This window comes from Euleptes europaea, chromosome 11, assembly GCF_029931775.1.
Source record: "Euleptes europaea isolate rEulEur1 chromosome 11, rEulEur1.hap1, whole genome shotgun sequence".
In the NCBI taxonomy this organism is placed as follows: domain Eukaryota; kingdom Metazoa; phylum Chordata; class Lepidosauria; order Squamata; family Sphaerodactylidae; genus Euleptes; species Euleptes europaea.
The window spans coordinates 15,745,548-15,761,560 of record NC_079322.1 but is presented as its reverse complement, the minus strand read 5'-3'; the positions used below and the strand labels follow the sequence as shown (position 1 = coordinate 15,761,560).

General features: G+C 42.5%; 2 protein-coding genes across 2 annotated transcripts in view; one reads left to right on the top strand and one right to left on the bottom strand.

Moving 5' to 3' along the window:
- CNTNAP2 (contactin associated protein 2) overlaps window positions 1–16,013 on the top strand; it is a 744,578-nt gene that overhangs the window by 218,204 nt on the left and 510,361 nt on the right. The gene's annotated exons all lie outside the window — the stretch shown is intronic.
- CFAP141 (cilia and flagella associated protein 141) lies at window positions 1,269–7,948 on the bottom strand. The gene is made up of 4 exons (XM_056857431.1): window positions 7,874–7,948; window positions 4,350–4,390; window positions 2,518–2,647; window positions 1,269–1,370 (listed from the first exon to the last, which is right to left on the bottom strand). Exons 1-4 carry the CDS (start codon window positions 7,946–7,948, stop codon window positions 1,269–1,271), a joined length of 348 nt encoding a protein of 115 aa, XP_056713409.1.

Genomic DNA, 16,013 nt, shown 5'->3' with positions numbered 1-16,013 from the left:
TTTAATAAAAATATATTGTTAAATATTAAAATATGAGATATTAGTACATATGTGATCAAACCTTTCATCTTAATATTTCTAAAAATATAAGGTTTAACAAATTTTTCCATCCTAATTTTGCATATTTTAATTGCAAGAGTGCAAAATTTGCCTGTTGGGAGCGAATCATATGGAGTTTCACCCATCATCATATGGAGTTTCACCCAACAGGAGCTTCTTAGTCAGGAACTCAACTGGCTTGTTGGGGAATCTACTGATCAGGGGAGAAATGAATTTAATACGAGCCTCATAATAAAATGGATAGCTGAACAATACATGTTAGTTTCAATGTCCCCTGACCTCCAAGGGCACAGCCTTCCTGCTCTTGGAATCTTCTTATATTTTCCTTCTTAAGCTGCTGAAGGCAGAGTTTGACATCTGGCTAGAGTGTAGGCCTTTCTATAATTGATAAATTCCAAGTGGGAAAGATATACCGCAGGGGTAACTAGGTATCTGGATTTTTCTGGTGCTAAGAAGAATGGTTCTCTCCCCAGGTCATCCTGGCATTCAATATCTTCTACCCTTTCTTCATAAAGCTTGCTGCTTGTTCTATACCCATGGCTAATAGGGAAGATGGAGAAAGGCCCAACCGGGCCAATTTATTAAGTACCTCCTTTAGCCATGCTGATTGAAATTTATCTTGCACTAGCAGGGGTAGCAAGCCTTGGAGGTTAAGATTTAGCTTAAGCCATAAAGTGATAGAAGCCATGCAAACCCTTGCCTCCACCTTCACCAATCCTGCCTCCAATCTAGCTGTGTAGGGTTGCCAACCTCCAGGTAATAGCAGAAGATCTCCTGCTATTACGACTGATCTCCAACCGATAGAGATTATTTCACCTGGAGAAAATGGCCGCTTTGGCAATTGGACTGTATGGCATTGAAGTCCCTCCCCTCCCCAAACCCCGCCCTCCGCAGGGTCCACCCCAAAAACCTCCCATCAGTGATGAAGAGGGACCTGGCAACCCTATAGCTGTGGCATTTGATACACAACAAGGTACAGTAGGTGTTGGGCAGCTCTCAAGAATTTAGATTGGACCTGATCTGCCCTATCACTTTATCTAGCTATATGAATAACCAGACGTGTAATGTCCTCATAAGCACGCAAAAAAAGTCTTTAATCTTTGCCACCTAGTGAGAGGACAATCTCCCTAGGCAATGAGTGCAGGCTAAGAGCACTTATGCTTCCTATTACTATGGACTGGATCCCTGGGCGTGTTTGAGACAAGCGTTCACAGCCGCTCAGTGTAGAACGACTTGCCCAGGTGGTTCAATTCCAGCTGGTATTGCAGATGCTCAATGCTTAGGCGATGACGCAAGGCTTCCCGTCGAACCTGCCAAACATAGAAAGGCCGTGAGCGATTCACCCTTCGATACTGCTTTTAGATCTCCCTGATTACTTGGGGGTCCGTTTTCCGATACTGTCACCCCTGCCCTCGTATCCCTCTTTTGCTGCTAGTAGCTATGGATGCCCATAATGACCCACAAACCACGGAAATGAAATAGCTGCCCTGCATAAAGAAGAATCCGGTCTCCTAGAGTGGGTGAGACCCCTACAAAGGTATAGACTCTCACCAAGGGGGCAGGGGAGACATAAAAAACAGGGGCACGTGCAAATTTGATGCTGTCAGTAACTAGGATATAAACAAAATGCTTGCCTTTGCTGTATTTTTTTAAAATGGTTCAGGGGTTTACAAATACAGTTGTGACTATAAAATAAGGGAGAAGAGACTCATGCCAACCTGGAGGAAAAGTAGGATAAAATCATAATAGGTAGATAGTTCAGCTAGAAAGGCCATCAGAAAAAGCTGCTCTCCCTTTCTTGCTCTCCCTTTCTTGCAAAATCCTAACTGAAAGCATTCATAAAATGCCATTCTTTGGCAGTATATGGGGCAGGAGCTTAGACAGCAGGAATGCCAAGCAAAGCATTCTTGCTGTCTAAGCTCCTGCCCCATATACTGTGGATAATGCCTTCCCTATGGGTTCTGTGGCACAGAGTGGTAAGCTGCAGTACTGCAGTCCAAGCTCTGCTCATGATCTGAGTTCGATCCCGTTGGAAGTCGGTTTCAGGTAGCCGGCTCAAGGTTGACTCAGCCTTCCATCCTTCCAAGGTCACTAAAATGAGTACCCAGCTTGCTGGGGGTAAAGTGTAGACGACTGGGGAAGACAATGGCAAACCACCCTATAAACATAGTCTGTCTAGTAAACGTCGGGATGTTATGTCACCCCATGGGTCAGGAATGACCCGGTGCTTGCAGGAATGACCCGGTGCTTTACCTTCACCTGTGGGTTCATGGCTGGCAATATATATGGCAGTCAAGATGCAGAAAAGATGGGATGGGAGGATTCTAGGAAGAGCAGCCTCCCTCTCATTAAATACACGAGACAAGGATCATAAAAAGGGAAGTTATTCTCTCATTTCCAGGGGAGAGGATTTCCTGCCACTCTGCCTCCATGTTATGGGGAGGGGGGGACCTTCACCGTCATCAGCTGTTTGTTCGCCTGGTACAGCTCTTCTTTAATTTCTGCCTGCTGCCTCTGTTTGATCTTTGCAAAACTGATGTCCTCCATTTTTGCCAGCTGCAGGCCTGCTGCTCGGTCATGCTCCCAGCTGCAGGAAGAGAGGCCAGGTAGGATCTGCATTAGCAATAGGGTCGCCAACCTCCTGGTGGTGGCTGGAGATCTCCCGCTATTACGACTGATCTCCAGTCAACAGAGATCAGTTCACCTGGAGAAAATGGCTGCTTTGTCAATTGGACTCTGTGGCATTGAAGTCCCTCCCCTCCCCGAACCCCACCCTCCTCAGGCTCCGCCCCAAAAATCTCCAGGTATTTCCCAACCCGGAGCTGGCAACCCTAGTTATACAACATTAACAGCGGTGTTTACTCTTGCGCAAATCAGTGTTGTTTTGACCAGGGTGATTGCCTGCTCTTCCATAGCAAACTGCAATATTTATTTGTTTATTTAAATTTATAGCTGCCCTCATTCCCATCAAGCTGGGCTCAGGGCAGGCAACAACAGTTCAGTATTAACACCTTAGTAAAACCATAAAATCTACCAATAGCTTTGTCTTCGGATGCAGGCATTTCCCAGCTTGTTACTAAAAGCAATGTTGTTGTTTTTATTTAAGATTTTGGAATTAATGTCTATTTGGCTTGATCCAGTGTGGTGTAGTGGTTAAGAGCGGTGATTTGGAGTGGTGGACTCAGATCTGGAGAGCCAGGTTCGATTCCCCACTCCTACACATGAGTGGCGGATGCTAATCTGGTGAACTGGATTTGTTTCCCCGCTCCTCCACATGAAGCCAGCTGGGTGACCTTGGGCAAGTCACAGCTCTGTTAGAGCTCTCCCAGCCTCACCCAACTCACGGGATGCCTGTTGTGGGAAGGGGAAAGGAAGGTATTGTATGCCGGTTTGAGTCTCCCTTAAGTGGTAGAGAAGGTCGGCATATAAAAACCAACTGTTCTTCGGCATGCACCCCAAGCTAGGGCTGTCAACAATACATAATACAACGTCTTAGTATATGGCTAAACAGTATGAAGAAGTAATAGCAATCTTGCAGATTATAGCTCATGATTCGTTACAGACAGATGGCTCTTATCAGCGTGCCACAGCTGAGTGTTGACATGGCTTTCGAGCCCAGCAGTAGGGTTGCCAGGTCCCTCTTCGCCACCGGCAGGAGATTTTTGGGGCGGAGCCTGAGGAGGGGAGGGTTTGGGGAGGGGAGGGACTTCAATGCCATAGACTCCAATTGCCAAAGCAGCCATTTTTCTCCAGGCAATCTGATCTCTATCGGCTGGAGATCAGTTGAATTAGTAGGGTTGCCAGGTCCCTCTTTGCCACCAACGGGAGATTTTTGGGGCGGGGCCTGAGGAGGGCGGGGTTTGGGGAGGGGAGGGACTTCAATGCCATAGAGTTCAATTGCCAAAGAGGCCCTTTTTCTCCAGGTGCTATGATCTCTATAGGCTGGAGATCAGTTGAATTAGCAGGAGATTTCCTGCTACTACCTGGCAGTTGGCAACCCTATGAATTAGCTGGAGATCTACTGCTACTACCTGGTAGTTGGCAACCCTATCCAGCACAGAATATGACGAATCAATATGACAAATCAAGGTGAGCACTGGATTTTGGAAGGTCTTTTAATTTATCATGTTGTAATTCCCCCCCACCCCCACTATCTGCATTTTCAGCTGAGTGTCAAAAGCTTTGCTGCTGGGTGGGTTCTGTGCTTTATTTTTTCCCCCAAAGCTGAAATGACACTTTTTAGTCATTAACACCCATGGTCAGAAAACAGGATTCCAAAATGCCCTTACCTCCTAATTACTTTTGTAAAATCTGCAATTTTCTCTACCATCTGAAAATACAAGAAAAGGCAATTAGTTCAAAATAAAAGGTCATGTTTGTACCCTGGTTCTAGTGGGAAGAATATAAGTGCATAACACAAAGGGGCCTTGTAGTGGCTATGTTGCTTAGTAGGGTTGCCAGGTCCCTCTTCGCCACCGCTGGGAGGTTTTTGGGGCGGAGCCTGAGGAAGGGGAGGGACTTCAATGCCATAGAGTCCAAGGCCAAAGCAGCCATTTTATCCAGGTGAACTGATCTCTATCGGCTGGAAATGAGTTGCAGGATATCTCTAGCTACTACCTGGAGGTTGGCAACCCTATTGCTCAGAGAGGCTTGGATCCAGCCAGTTTTTTCCTTGAGTCTTCTTAAATTCCCCATCATATTACATAACTTTTGTACCTGCAGGTTCCATGATTCTTAGCATAGAGTATCATTCTCAGCATGGTCAAAGAGGACAACGTCTTCCTTTTTCACTGGCAGGAAAGCTGACTGCATCCAACTCAGTAAATTAGTCCTTCGAACGTTTATTGTGGGTTATATGCAGAGTTATGGAGGATGGCTACCTGCACAGTCTGGTTACATGATTGTCTGTGTTAAGTGCTGTCAAGTCACTTCTGACTCATAGCGACCCTATGAATCAGGGTCCTCCAAAATGTCCTATTGTTCCTTCCTCAGCTTTTGCAAACTAAGGGCCATGCCTTCCTTGTTTGAATCAATTCATCTCATGTTGGGTCTTCCTCTTTTCCTGCTGCCTTCAACTTTTCCTAGCATGATTGCCTTTTCCAGTGACTCCTGTCTTCTCATAATGTGACCAAAGTACGATAGCCTCATTGGTTCTTGTAGGTTATCCGGGCTGAGTAACCGTGGTCTTGGTATTTTCTTTCCTGACGTTTTGCCAGCAGCTGTGGCAGGCATCTTCCTGCCACAGCTGCTGGAGAAACGTCAGGAAAGAAAATACCAAGACCACGGTTACACAGCCCAGATAACCTACAAGAACCAATGAACTCTGACCGTGAAAGCCTTCGACAATACGATAGCCTCAGTTTCGTCATTTTGATTTCTAGGGTCAGTTCAGGCTTGATTTGATCTAGAACCCACTGATTTATTTTATTTATTTATTTTTTGGCGGTCCACAGAGCCCATAGCATTCTCTTCCAACACCACATTTCAAAGGAATCTACTTTCTTCTTGTCAGCTTTCTTCATTGTTCAGCTTTCACACCCATACATAGTAATGGGGAATATGATGGTATGAATTAGTTCGATCTTGTTTGCCAGTGACACATCCTTACACTTAGGAATCTTTTCTAGCCCCTTCAGGCTACATGATTAGGTGAATTTTATTATATGAACACATGAAGCTGCCTCATACTGAATCAGATCTTTGGTCCATCAAAGTCAGTATTGTCTACTCAGACTGGCAGCGGCTCTCCAGGGTCGCAGGTAGAAGTCTTTCACATCACCTACTCGCCTAGTCCCTTTACCTGGAGATGCTGGGGATTGAACCTGGGACCTTCTGCATGCCAAGTAGATGCTCTACCACTGAGCCACAGTTCCTGTGTCCAGTGTTTCCAGTCATCCCCATGGCCTGTCACCACAAATGACCTCATGCGGTTGCATGTTCCATGGTAAGCTTACAAAAAGCCAAAACTTGGTAAATGATTATCTGGATGGTGCCATTCTGGATGAGGATGCAGACCCTTTTAAAAATCTGGTTTACAGATCAGAGGTGCTCTTAGACGCCTCCCACACAGATGCACAGGTTTGCCTCAGTACATGGCACGCATAACTTGGAACACCTTTTATCAACTGCATTTGGTGCACCATCTGTGATTCCCTTCTGGGAAAGGATGGACTTGTTAGGATTATCCATACTACAGTGTTAGATGTAAGGTTATCTTAGGAAAGTATGCAGTGAAAAGATTTGGTACAAGTATTTAGAACATGGCCCCCAACCTTTTTGAGCCTACGGGCACTTTTGGAATTCTGACCCAGCGCGGTGGGCGCAGCCACAAAATGGCTGCCATAAAATGGTGGAGCCAGCTACGAAATGGTTTCCCCAGCTTACCTTCAGTCACGCAGTGATGATCCTTGTGCTGTGGTGGCAGCTGTTTCAAAAGCAATGTTTTAAAAACCTGCTCAGCGGATCAAAACCCTTGGTGGGCAAAAGCCCCACCTGGCCCCACCCACTTTCTAAAAGCACTTGATGGGTGCAAGAAAAGGTGTGGGTAGGAACCATGGCGCCCACGGGCAACATGTTGGGAATCCCTGATTTAAAAGCATTGTAGTGCTAAAGGGCTCGCTGGAGTGAGCAAATTTACCTTTTGCTCAGAGATTTTCACGTTTGGGTCTGTTTGTAGGCACACTTCAAGGTACAAGTGCTGAACTTTAAAAGACTAAAGAGTCTGGGAGTAGGATGTAGGACTACCTAAAAAGTCTGGGACCACCATCCCCTATATGAACTGGCCCTTCAGGTGTGATTGTGTCTCTATCCTTCCCCATGTGCTTCTGGAACTCCCTTAGGGTTGCCAAATCCAGGATGGGAAATTTCTGGAGACTTTGGGGGCAGAGTCTATGGAAGTAGGGTTTGGGGAGGGAACAGAGCTCACCAGGGTATAATGCCATAGAGTCCACCCTGCAAAGCAAAGCAGCCATTTTCTCCAGGGAAACTGAGCTCTCTTATCTGGAGATCAGTTATAATTCCAGGAGATCTGGAGACTGGCAACCCTGGTTAGAATTAAAGTTCAAATTAATGTTCACTAAATTTTTCACTAGTGTTTTATACACTCTGAATTGACGAAGAACCCCTAAAGGGAATGGGAGTTAGAGCTGGAAACTCTTGCTTAGGAAAAACATCTGTAGTAAATTGAGGTGAAGGTAACTGTAATACTTGCCGAAGGCTCAGAACAGGAACAGGTACAAGTGTAAGGAAACCCACACAATAATAAGTACAGAGTACCCAGTTAAATTGAAATCACCCCCCCCCCATCTGCTTAATCATAAAAGCCCCCTAAAAGAAAGCTACCCAGCTTTCTGGGGAAGTCTTTGGACTCAGATGCTGATGGAGCTGTGGAACTCCTTGCCCCAAGACAGCATGACGCTCTCAACTGCCAGCAGTTCCATGAGCGGGGACGAACTGGGCTCCTCTACTTCTTCCTTTTAGATCTGAATGTCAGCCTTAAAACCAAACTTCTTCCCTCCCCTATGCGTGGCACTTGGCTAGGCTTGCCGACCTCCAGGCGGTGGCTGGAGATTTCTTGGGATTACAACTAGATCTCCAGGCGACCGAGATCGGTTCACCCGGAGAAAATGGACACGTTGGAAGGTGGACTGTATGGCATTATACCCCATTGAAGTCCTTCCCCTCCCCAAACCCTGCCCTCCTCAGGCTCCGTCCCCAAAAATCTCCAGGTATTTCCCAGCCTGGAGCTGGCAACCCTACACTTGGCAGCTCTGTGACCCTACTTCATTAAACTCGTGGCGGTTTCAAGTCCTACCTGCTCCTCTTTCAGTAACAGCTCTTGCGTGATGGTGTGCATGTTTTTCTTCTCCTTCTCCTTGGTCTGCGCCATCGTGCCGGGCGAGGCTCCAGACAGCACAGCTCTCTCTCTCCCTTCCCCTTCCCCTGGCTCCTTGTCATTTCCAGGGCTCGGTGCCGTTGGTATCCTTGGTTGCCATGGCAGCAGGCCATGCTTTCAGGCCTGTGGGACAAACGCGAGGCTCTTGATTGGCTAACGCTGGTTGCTCAGGTGAGGGAAAGAGAAGCTCACCTACCTGCAGCATTTGTGTCCTCAGTGCTGGAATTGCCTCCAAGGTAATTTCTGCTGGATGCATGGTGGAGCAAGGATCTCTTCCTTTGAAATTATTCCACAATGATGTATTTCCTTTTTTTAAAAAAAAATTTTATTAAGTTTTTTTTTCCACAATGATGTATTTCCAAAGCATAAGGGGAAACTCCTGCACACCTCCTAGAAATGTCGCCGTTTTAATTTTCCCCCTCTATGGTTCCCTTTGCATTTTCTTAACTACCATCTGAAGCATGTACAGGCTGCGTCTTCTCTGGAATTACCCCTACGACATCTGTTTGCCACCTGGGGAGTAGGAAATTTTTCATGGCGGCGTCTCAGATTTGTTGATACCGTGCATTTCCTATCACCCATGGTGTCTCAGGGCCGTTTACAAAAGCCACCCAAACAATTAACAGGGGGGGGGGGGAATCACAATTTAAATTTTAAAATGTGAACAAAATAAGTCATGGTTCTGCAACATGAAGCTTCGCTGTCACCCTTCCTTAGAGGCGAACTAAAGCCAATCTGAGCAACAATCTGAGAGCCAGCGTGGTGTGGTGGTTAAGAGCTGTGGGCTCTAATGTAGAGAACTGGGTTTGATTCCCCACTCCTCCACATGAGCGGCGGACTCTAATCTGGTTTCCCCACTCCTACACCTGAAGCCTGCTGGGTAGTCACAGCTCTCTCAGCCCCACCAACCTCACAAGGTGTCTGTTATAATCAATGTTACAACTTTTGGGGGAGGGGAAGGAGTTCAGTGAGGGTGTGATGCCATTAGGGTTGCCAGGTGCCTGTTAATGGCGGGCAATTGCCGGCCAATTAAAAGTGATAAGCCTGTCTTATCGTATCAATATTCAATCACAATAAAACCATCGGAAGTTGAAGATTCTTTTTTTTTTATATAAATTTTATTAGGTTTTATACTAGAAGTTTTCCATTACATTGAACAACATCTATAACAATATCAAATTTCAATTCTAACTTAAAGTTGTTATAGTTCCATATCATATAATAAAAAAAAAGAAAAAAGAAAAATGGAAAAGTTTTTAGACTTCCCCTTCACCTCTATCTGCCTCTTAATAAAAAGTTCATCCCGTCGTAGGTAATCTAATCTTAATAAACTATCAATACCATATATAGAAAAAAAAACCATAGTCTGTTAGTAAATATACTTATACTTAATCATTATAAAAGAGATCAGAAATAATCCTCTGGATCAGATTAGAAAGTATTCTTCCATTCTTCCCATTTTTAACTCATATTCACAATAATGCATCCACGCCCCCCATTCCCCCAAAAACCGAACGTCATTTTCTTCATTTAGAATAGCTGTGAGTTTTGCTATTTCTGCCACTTCAAACATTTTAACAATCCAGTCTTTTTTCTCAGGAGTTTCTAGCCCTTTCCATTTCGCTGCATAAAGCAGTCTCGCAGCTGTTGTGGCATAAATCAAAAAAGTTCTTTGTATTGCTAAGTCGTCTGGAATCATACTCAATAGCATCATTTCTGGTGTGTAGTATTAATCTCAATTCATTATAGATCATGTCCCAGAAGTCTTTGGCTTTGTCACAGGTCCACCACATGTGATAAAAGGAACCAATTTCTTTGTTACATTTCCAACAAGTAGGGGACATCGTTTTATAAATCTTTGCAATTTTCTTGGGTGTTAGATACCATCTATACATCATTTTATAAATGTTTTCTCGCACTGACTGTGCTTTTATTCCTTTTAGATCTTTGGACCATAATCTTTCCCATTTATTTAAAACAATATCATGTCCCACATTTTGAGCCCAATCGATCATAGTTGGTTTAATCGTATTCTGCTCACAATATATTGTTAAAAGGAGATTATACATTTTAGAAATCAGTTTTGTATTATTATCTAGTAAAATCCTTTGAAAAGAAGATTTTTCTTTAGAAAAACCTTTTTTAGCATCTTGTACAAAAACTGATTTGATTTGGTAGTATTGGAGCCATTGTAAATCATCCTTAAGAAGTTGAAAGTCCTTTAGTGAGCATTTCTTTCCTTCCCAATTAATTAGATCTTGATAAGTAATAAATTTGTCTGGTCTAAGTGGGCGCAAAGTTAGCATTTCTTGAGGCGATATCCACATCGGTGTTTCTGGTTCCAAAATATGTTTATATCTCATCCAGATACGAAGTAAAGAGGACCTGATTATATGATTACGAAATGTTGCTTGTAATTTAATTTTATCATACCACAAATAACCATGCCATCCACTTAAATTATTATAACCTTCCAAGTCTAACAAACGTGTATTTGACAAGTTCATCCAGTCTTTTAGCCATACTAAAGCTGCCGCTTCAGCATAGAGTTGAAAATTAGGCAGTGCTAAACCTCCTCTAGTTTTTAGATCCGCCAAGTATTTATAAGCAGTCCTTGGTTTTTTCCCTTGCCAGATGAAGTTTGAAATGTCTTTCCTCCAAGTTTCAAAATATTTAGTTTGTGATATTATTGGTAAATTTTGGAATAAGAAGAGCATCCTCGGTAAGACATTCATTTGGATCGTTGAAATACGTCCCATTAGTGACAATTTTTTGTTTGACCATATAATCATATCAGTTTTAATCTTACCCCATAACTTGAGGTAATTGTTGGTTATCAGATCTTTATTCTTTGCAGTAATCCAAATTCCCAGGTATTTAACTTTGTTAGCTTTCTCCCAGCCAGTATATGATATAAATTCCTGTTGCTGTGTTTCCGATAAATTTTTAAATATTATCTTTGTTTTTTCTTGATTCACTTTAAAGCCTGATACTTTTCCAAAATCGTCCAAAGTCTCCTGAAGTATATTCATTGACTGTGTTGGATTTTCCAAAATTAGCAGTAGGTCATCCGCGAATGCTCTCAACTTAAATTCATGTTTTTTAATTCTTAACCCGCGGATGTCCTCCATACTTCTTAGTTTCACACATAGCGGTTCCAACACCAACAAAAATAAAAGTGGAGACAAGGGACATCCCTGTCTAGTCCCTTTCGTGATTTGGCAATTATCTGACATTGATTCATTAACCAAAATTTTAGCTTGTTGGGAGGTATAAATAGCCGATATACCTTTCTGAAAACGATCTCCAAAATTCAATTTATCCAAAATCCGTTTCAAAAAGTTCCAAGAGACCATATCAAAGGCTTTTTCTGCATCCAAAAATACAAAAGCCGCAGTTTGTTGAATATTCTGGTCATAATATTCCAGTGAGTCTAGTAAAATTCTTACATTGTCTTTTATTTGCCTTCCTGGTATAAAACCTGCTTGGTCCTCATGTATAAGATCCTTAATAAATTGTTTTATCCTACATGCCAAAACCGAAGCAAAAATTTTGTAGTCCACATTTAACAGGGATATAGGTCTGTAATTAGATGTTTTTTCTGGATCTCTTCCTTCTTTGGGTATCAATGATATAAATGCATGTGACCAAGTCTCCGGGGATGTTCCCTCGTCCAAAATTGCATTGTAAAGTGAGCCAAAAAATCCAACTAAATTGTCACTAAATGTTCTATAAAATAATGCAGTAATTCCATCTGGTCCAGGTGTTTTATCCGTTTTTTGTCTCAGTATTGCTTCTTGTATTTCTTCCCTTGTTACTGGAGCTTCAATACATTCTCTCTGGGTCATTGACAAAGCTTTCATCTGTATTGAGTTTAGAAATTTATCTATTTTCTGTTTTGGAGTATTTTCTTTCTGATATAACTTAGAGTAGAATGAAACAAATTCTTTCTGAATTTCTGAAGTTGAGTAAACTGGTCCTTTAACAGTTTGGATTTTTGTTATAATCTTCTTTTGGAATGAGTCCTTCAGTTGTGTTGCTAAAAATTTTCCTGGTTTATTTGCATATTCAAAATACTTTTGTTTAGCAAGTTTCAGATTTTTATTCATTTCCTCCATTATTACCAAATTTAATTGGTGTTTAGATGCAGAAATCTTTATTTGAATTTCTCTTTTCTCCTCTTCCTGTGTTACCGTTACCAATTTCTGCTCCAAATTTTGTAAGTTCCAAAGTATATTGTTTGTAAATTGCAATTGAGTCTTCTTCCAGGCCGAATGTTTCTGTATCATAAAACCTCTCAGAACAGCTTTGAATGCATCCCAAACTGTATTCAAAGAAGTTTCCCCATTAAGGTTAATTTCAAAAAAATCTTTCATTAAAGCCTGTAATTCCTTTTGTATCTTGTTGTCTTTTAAAAGTTTATCATTCATTCGCCATCTAAATGCTTGTTTATTGTTCCAATCAAAAGTAACAGGATTGTGATCAGAAAAAGTTCTAGGTAAAATATGAATTTTACGTAGTTGCGTGAAAATTGATTTACTGGCCCATATCATATCAATTCTGGAGTGTGAATCATGTCTTGCTGAATAAAAGGTGTATTCTTTAGCTGTTGTATTCATTGTTCTCCAAATGTCTTGTAATTCTAATTCTGAAGCCATGGTAAAGAAAGTTTTAGGCAAGCATCCATCATTGATGTCTTTTGCTTTTGATTTTTTGTCCAGAGATGGGAGAATAATTCCATTGAAGTCGCCCATCAATAAAATTTGGTCTTTTGCGTGCTGGACTATCAAATCGTGTAATTTTTCATAGAAGGATTTTTTCCCTTCATTGGGTGCATAAATTCCAACCACTATTGTCCTTTGTCCCAATATTTTAGTTCTGATAATTACAATTCTTCCTTCATTGTCTTTATATACTAATTCTGGACTTCCGGTGGTGCCGCTGGAGAGAGCACTCCATTTCCCCAGGCTGTCCTGGGAGAAATCCAAGTTTGCGTTATTTCTGGGGTACATAGATACCCCAATCCGACCCTTGCAAGTGGGTTGGAAAGCAGGAACTCCCTGCAGCCCGCAAACGCGGTTTGACCTCCTAGGTACTCTGAGGGGGCTTTTTTAAGCCCCTCGGAGTCCTGGACGCCGGTCCTGCGAGGGCACTAGGGAAGGACATCGCCAAAACGCAACTCTGGCCTCAAGCTCTACCCTCCACCACCTTATTACCAGCATAAGGACTATATAAAGAAAAGAACCTCACCTCTTGACACCCAAGTGAGTACAAAGAACTCTGCGTCTACTTACTGATAAGAACATTTCTGAGACCCCCATTCCTCCTTAATTCGAACTGAAAAAGTTTGATCTGAGTTAGTCATCGGGATTAGCGACAGGACCTTTATCAAATTGATCAGCCTAAACCATAACAAAGAGTCGGAAGGATACCTTTTAGATTGACAAGAACTATCACCAATGAGAAGGTCCGAGGGAAGGGGAGGGTGATCTTTCTTCCTGATTTTCCGGCGAAAAGAATTTCCTGCCACGTTTGTAGTAAGGGAGCGCCTGGAACGGAAGACTCTCTATAACACCCTCTCTATCATCGGAACTAAAACAACAGGAAGTAGCTGTGGGACTGAATATGCGTCGCACTCGAGTTACATTGAAATCATTCCTGAAGGAATAACCATCGAGAAGAGGCGGTAGAAGGTCCGCAGCACTTGCAACTTCCGGTATACTTCCTGATTAACCCGATCTAGAGCGACCGAAAAAACTCACTGGTATTTCAAAACTTTAAAATGCAATTTTAAAGTCAATTTCGACTCTTTTCAACCCGAAAAAATTATTAGGCTGATGTTTGAATTATCATCTTTTAATCAGCACCTTAAAGGCCCTGTCTGTGGACATGTATTTTACCAGCTTTTTTTGAATGTAAATGTCTCGACCCCGCTCTGGCTCACTACACAGCCCTGCCTATACTAAACTAAGGGACTCTTTACAAACCTCGACCATGGAAAAAAAGCTACAGGATATGCTAACTAAACAAACTGAGGCAACAAATAAACAGTTTGAACAGATGTCTACACAGATGGCACAGCTGACTTCTATGATGACAAATCTTGGTCAAGCATCCCAAGCTATTAATCAGAAGTTGGATGTGGTCACTGGAGACTTGAAAGAAGTAAAAACTCAAATGACTGTTATGAAGACAGATATGCAAGCGATGGATGTATCAATTAAGAAAGTGATGGATGAGCACAAGGACACAAAGAAAAAATTAACAAGCCAAGAAAAACAGATTGAAACAATACAAACTGATCAGATGGCGGCAAAAAATCAAATGGCAATGATGGAGATGAGAGTGAGAGAGACCAATCTTCGTATACGCAACTTTCCAGATATGATGGGAGACAATAAAGAAACTGCAATACCAAACTTGGCCTACTTATTTCAGATAGATGAACAAGAATTAAAACAAGCCATTAATAGAATATATAGGATACCATTACCTGCTAGAATGAGAAGATCTAAGCCAAGAGATTTGATGATAGTGTTTTATGACACCAGAGTTAAAGATAAGATTATGAAGATTCATTATGAAAATCCAGTGTCAGCAGGAGACTCCTCTCTTATACTACTGAAGGATATTCCAAGGAAGTTGAAGATTCAAAGCAGTTTGTTTTTATTGGCCAATACACAAAAAGCTGGTGAAAATTGCCTAAAGCGCAGAGCAATTTCCACACACATCAAAGGGTTGCAAGCATGGATATAGACTTCGATAATGGGTGGTTACAGAGGCGTAATACACACGTAAGACCCAACTGCCCAATACTTGGGACCTCTAAATTAGAATAGCCTATAACAGCATTGAAGGCGTTGCAGAGAAAGTTATGATCTCATGTCCACTAATGAGCAAGAAGAGTTTTCAGTGTCAGGTGCTGCTATGTTTTGATCCTAAGCTACTGAAGTTCTTATCTTGGATCCTCGCACTTGCCAAGGCTAACTAAGGGAGTGTTCCTAGCTGGCCTGAAGAGGGAGGGGGGGGGGCAGCTTATGAGAGCATACTAAGATCTTCTATAGCTTCTCTAATTAACTTCTAACAAGCAAAGCTGGGCCTCTTATACTCAAGCCCTTTAACATATGTGTGCTTGGTATGACTTTATAATGGATGCCAACTCTTATATACTGAGTCTGGCATATTCATAAGTGCAGATTATACTTTATTGATTAAAAAGAATATATTTCAAATCAAAGAATCCATTTCTAATACATTTCCCATAGAATATAATGATTTCAGGCATTACAGAAGGCCTGCCCGCTGCTCCTCAGCTGGCCGGTGGGGAAAACAGGCCAGCTAAAGGGCGGAACAATAACATCCCTTCTGAAATAAACCTGGAAGCAATGGGGACGCTCAAGCACATCCCTCCAAAAACTCTATGGAAGCCATAGAGCAACAGTTCCCCAGAGGAAAATGGCAGCATCAGAGAGTTTTGTCTCTATGGCATCTAGGGTTGCCAGATCCCCTGTTGCCATTGGGTGTGCAAGAAATAATGTCCTGGGGCAAACCCAAAAGTGACAGGGACACTCTAGCATGTACCTTTAAAAACTCTATGGAAACCATAGAGTTTTTGGAGGAATGTGCTAGAGCATCCCAATCAAACCTGGCCATGACAGGGATGCTCTAGCATATTCCTCCAAAACTCTATGGTTTCCATAGAATTTTTTAAAGAAGGTGCTAGAGTGTCCCGTCACTTTTGAGTTTACCCTGGAAGGGACATTATTTCTTGTGTTCACTGCATGCTGCAAATCACACACACCACACACCAAAGCTCCCGCTGATGGCAAGAGGGGACTGGCAACCCTAGATGCCATAAGGTCCAAATTCTGAGGCTGCCATTTTCCCTGGGGGAACTGCTGTCTAGAGATCCGTTGTAGTTCTGGGAGAACTCTATGGACCCCACTTTATGGTTTATAAACCTATGTAAGAATATGCACATTCTCTTGACTTGAAAGAGCCCTGCAGGATCTGCTTTGCTCTGCTGAGAGACGGACATGTAAAGAAATGCCCAATAACA

Excerpts from the sequence above, each read along its gene's own strand:
- CFAP141 (XM_056857431.1), bottom strand. The coding sequence starts at position 7,948 with ATGGCGCAGACCAAGGAGAAGGAGAAGAAAAACATGCACACCATCACG. Across the intron at positions 2,648-4,349 it reads TTTACAAAAGTAATTAGGAG|CTGGGAGCATGACCGAGCAG; the intron begins GTAAGGGCATTT and ends CTCTTCCTGCAG. Across the intron at positions 1,371-2,517 it reads CGAACAAACAGCTGATGACG|GTTCGACGGGAAGCCTTGCG; the intron begins GTGAAGGTCCCC and ends TATGTTTGGCAG.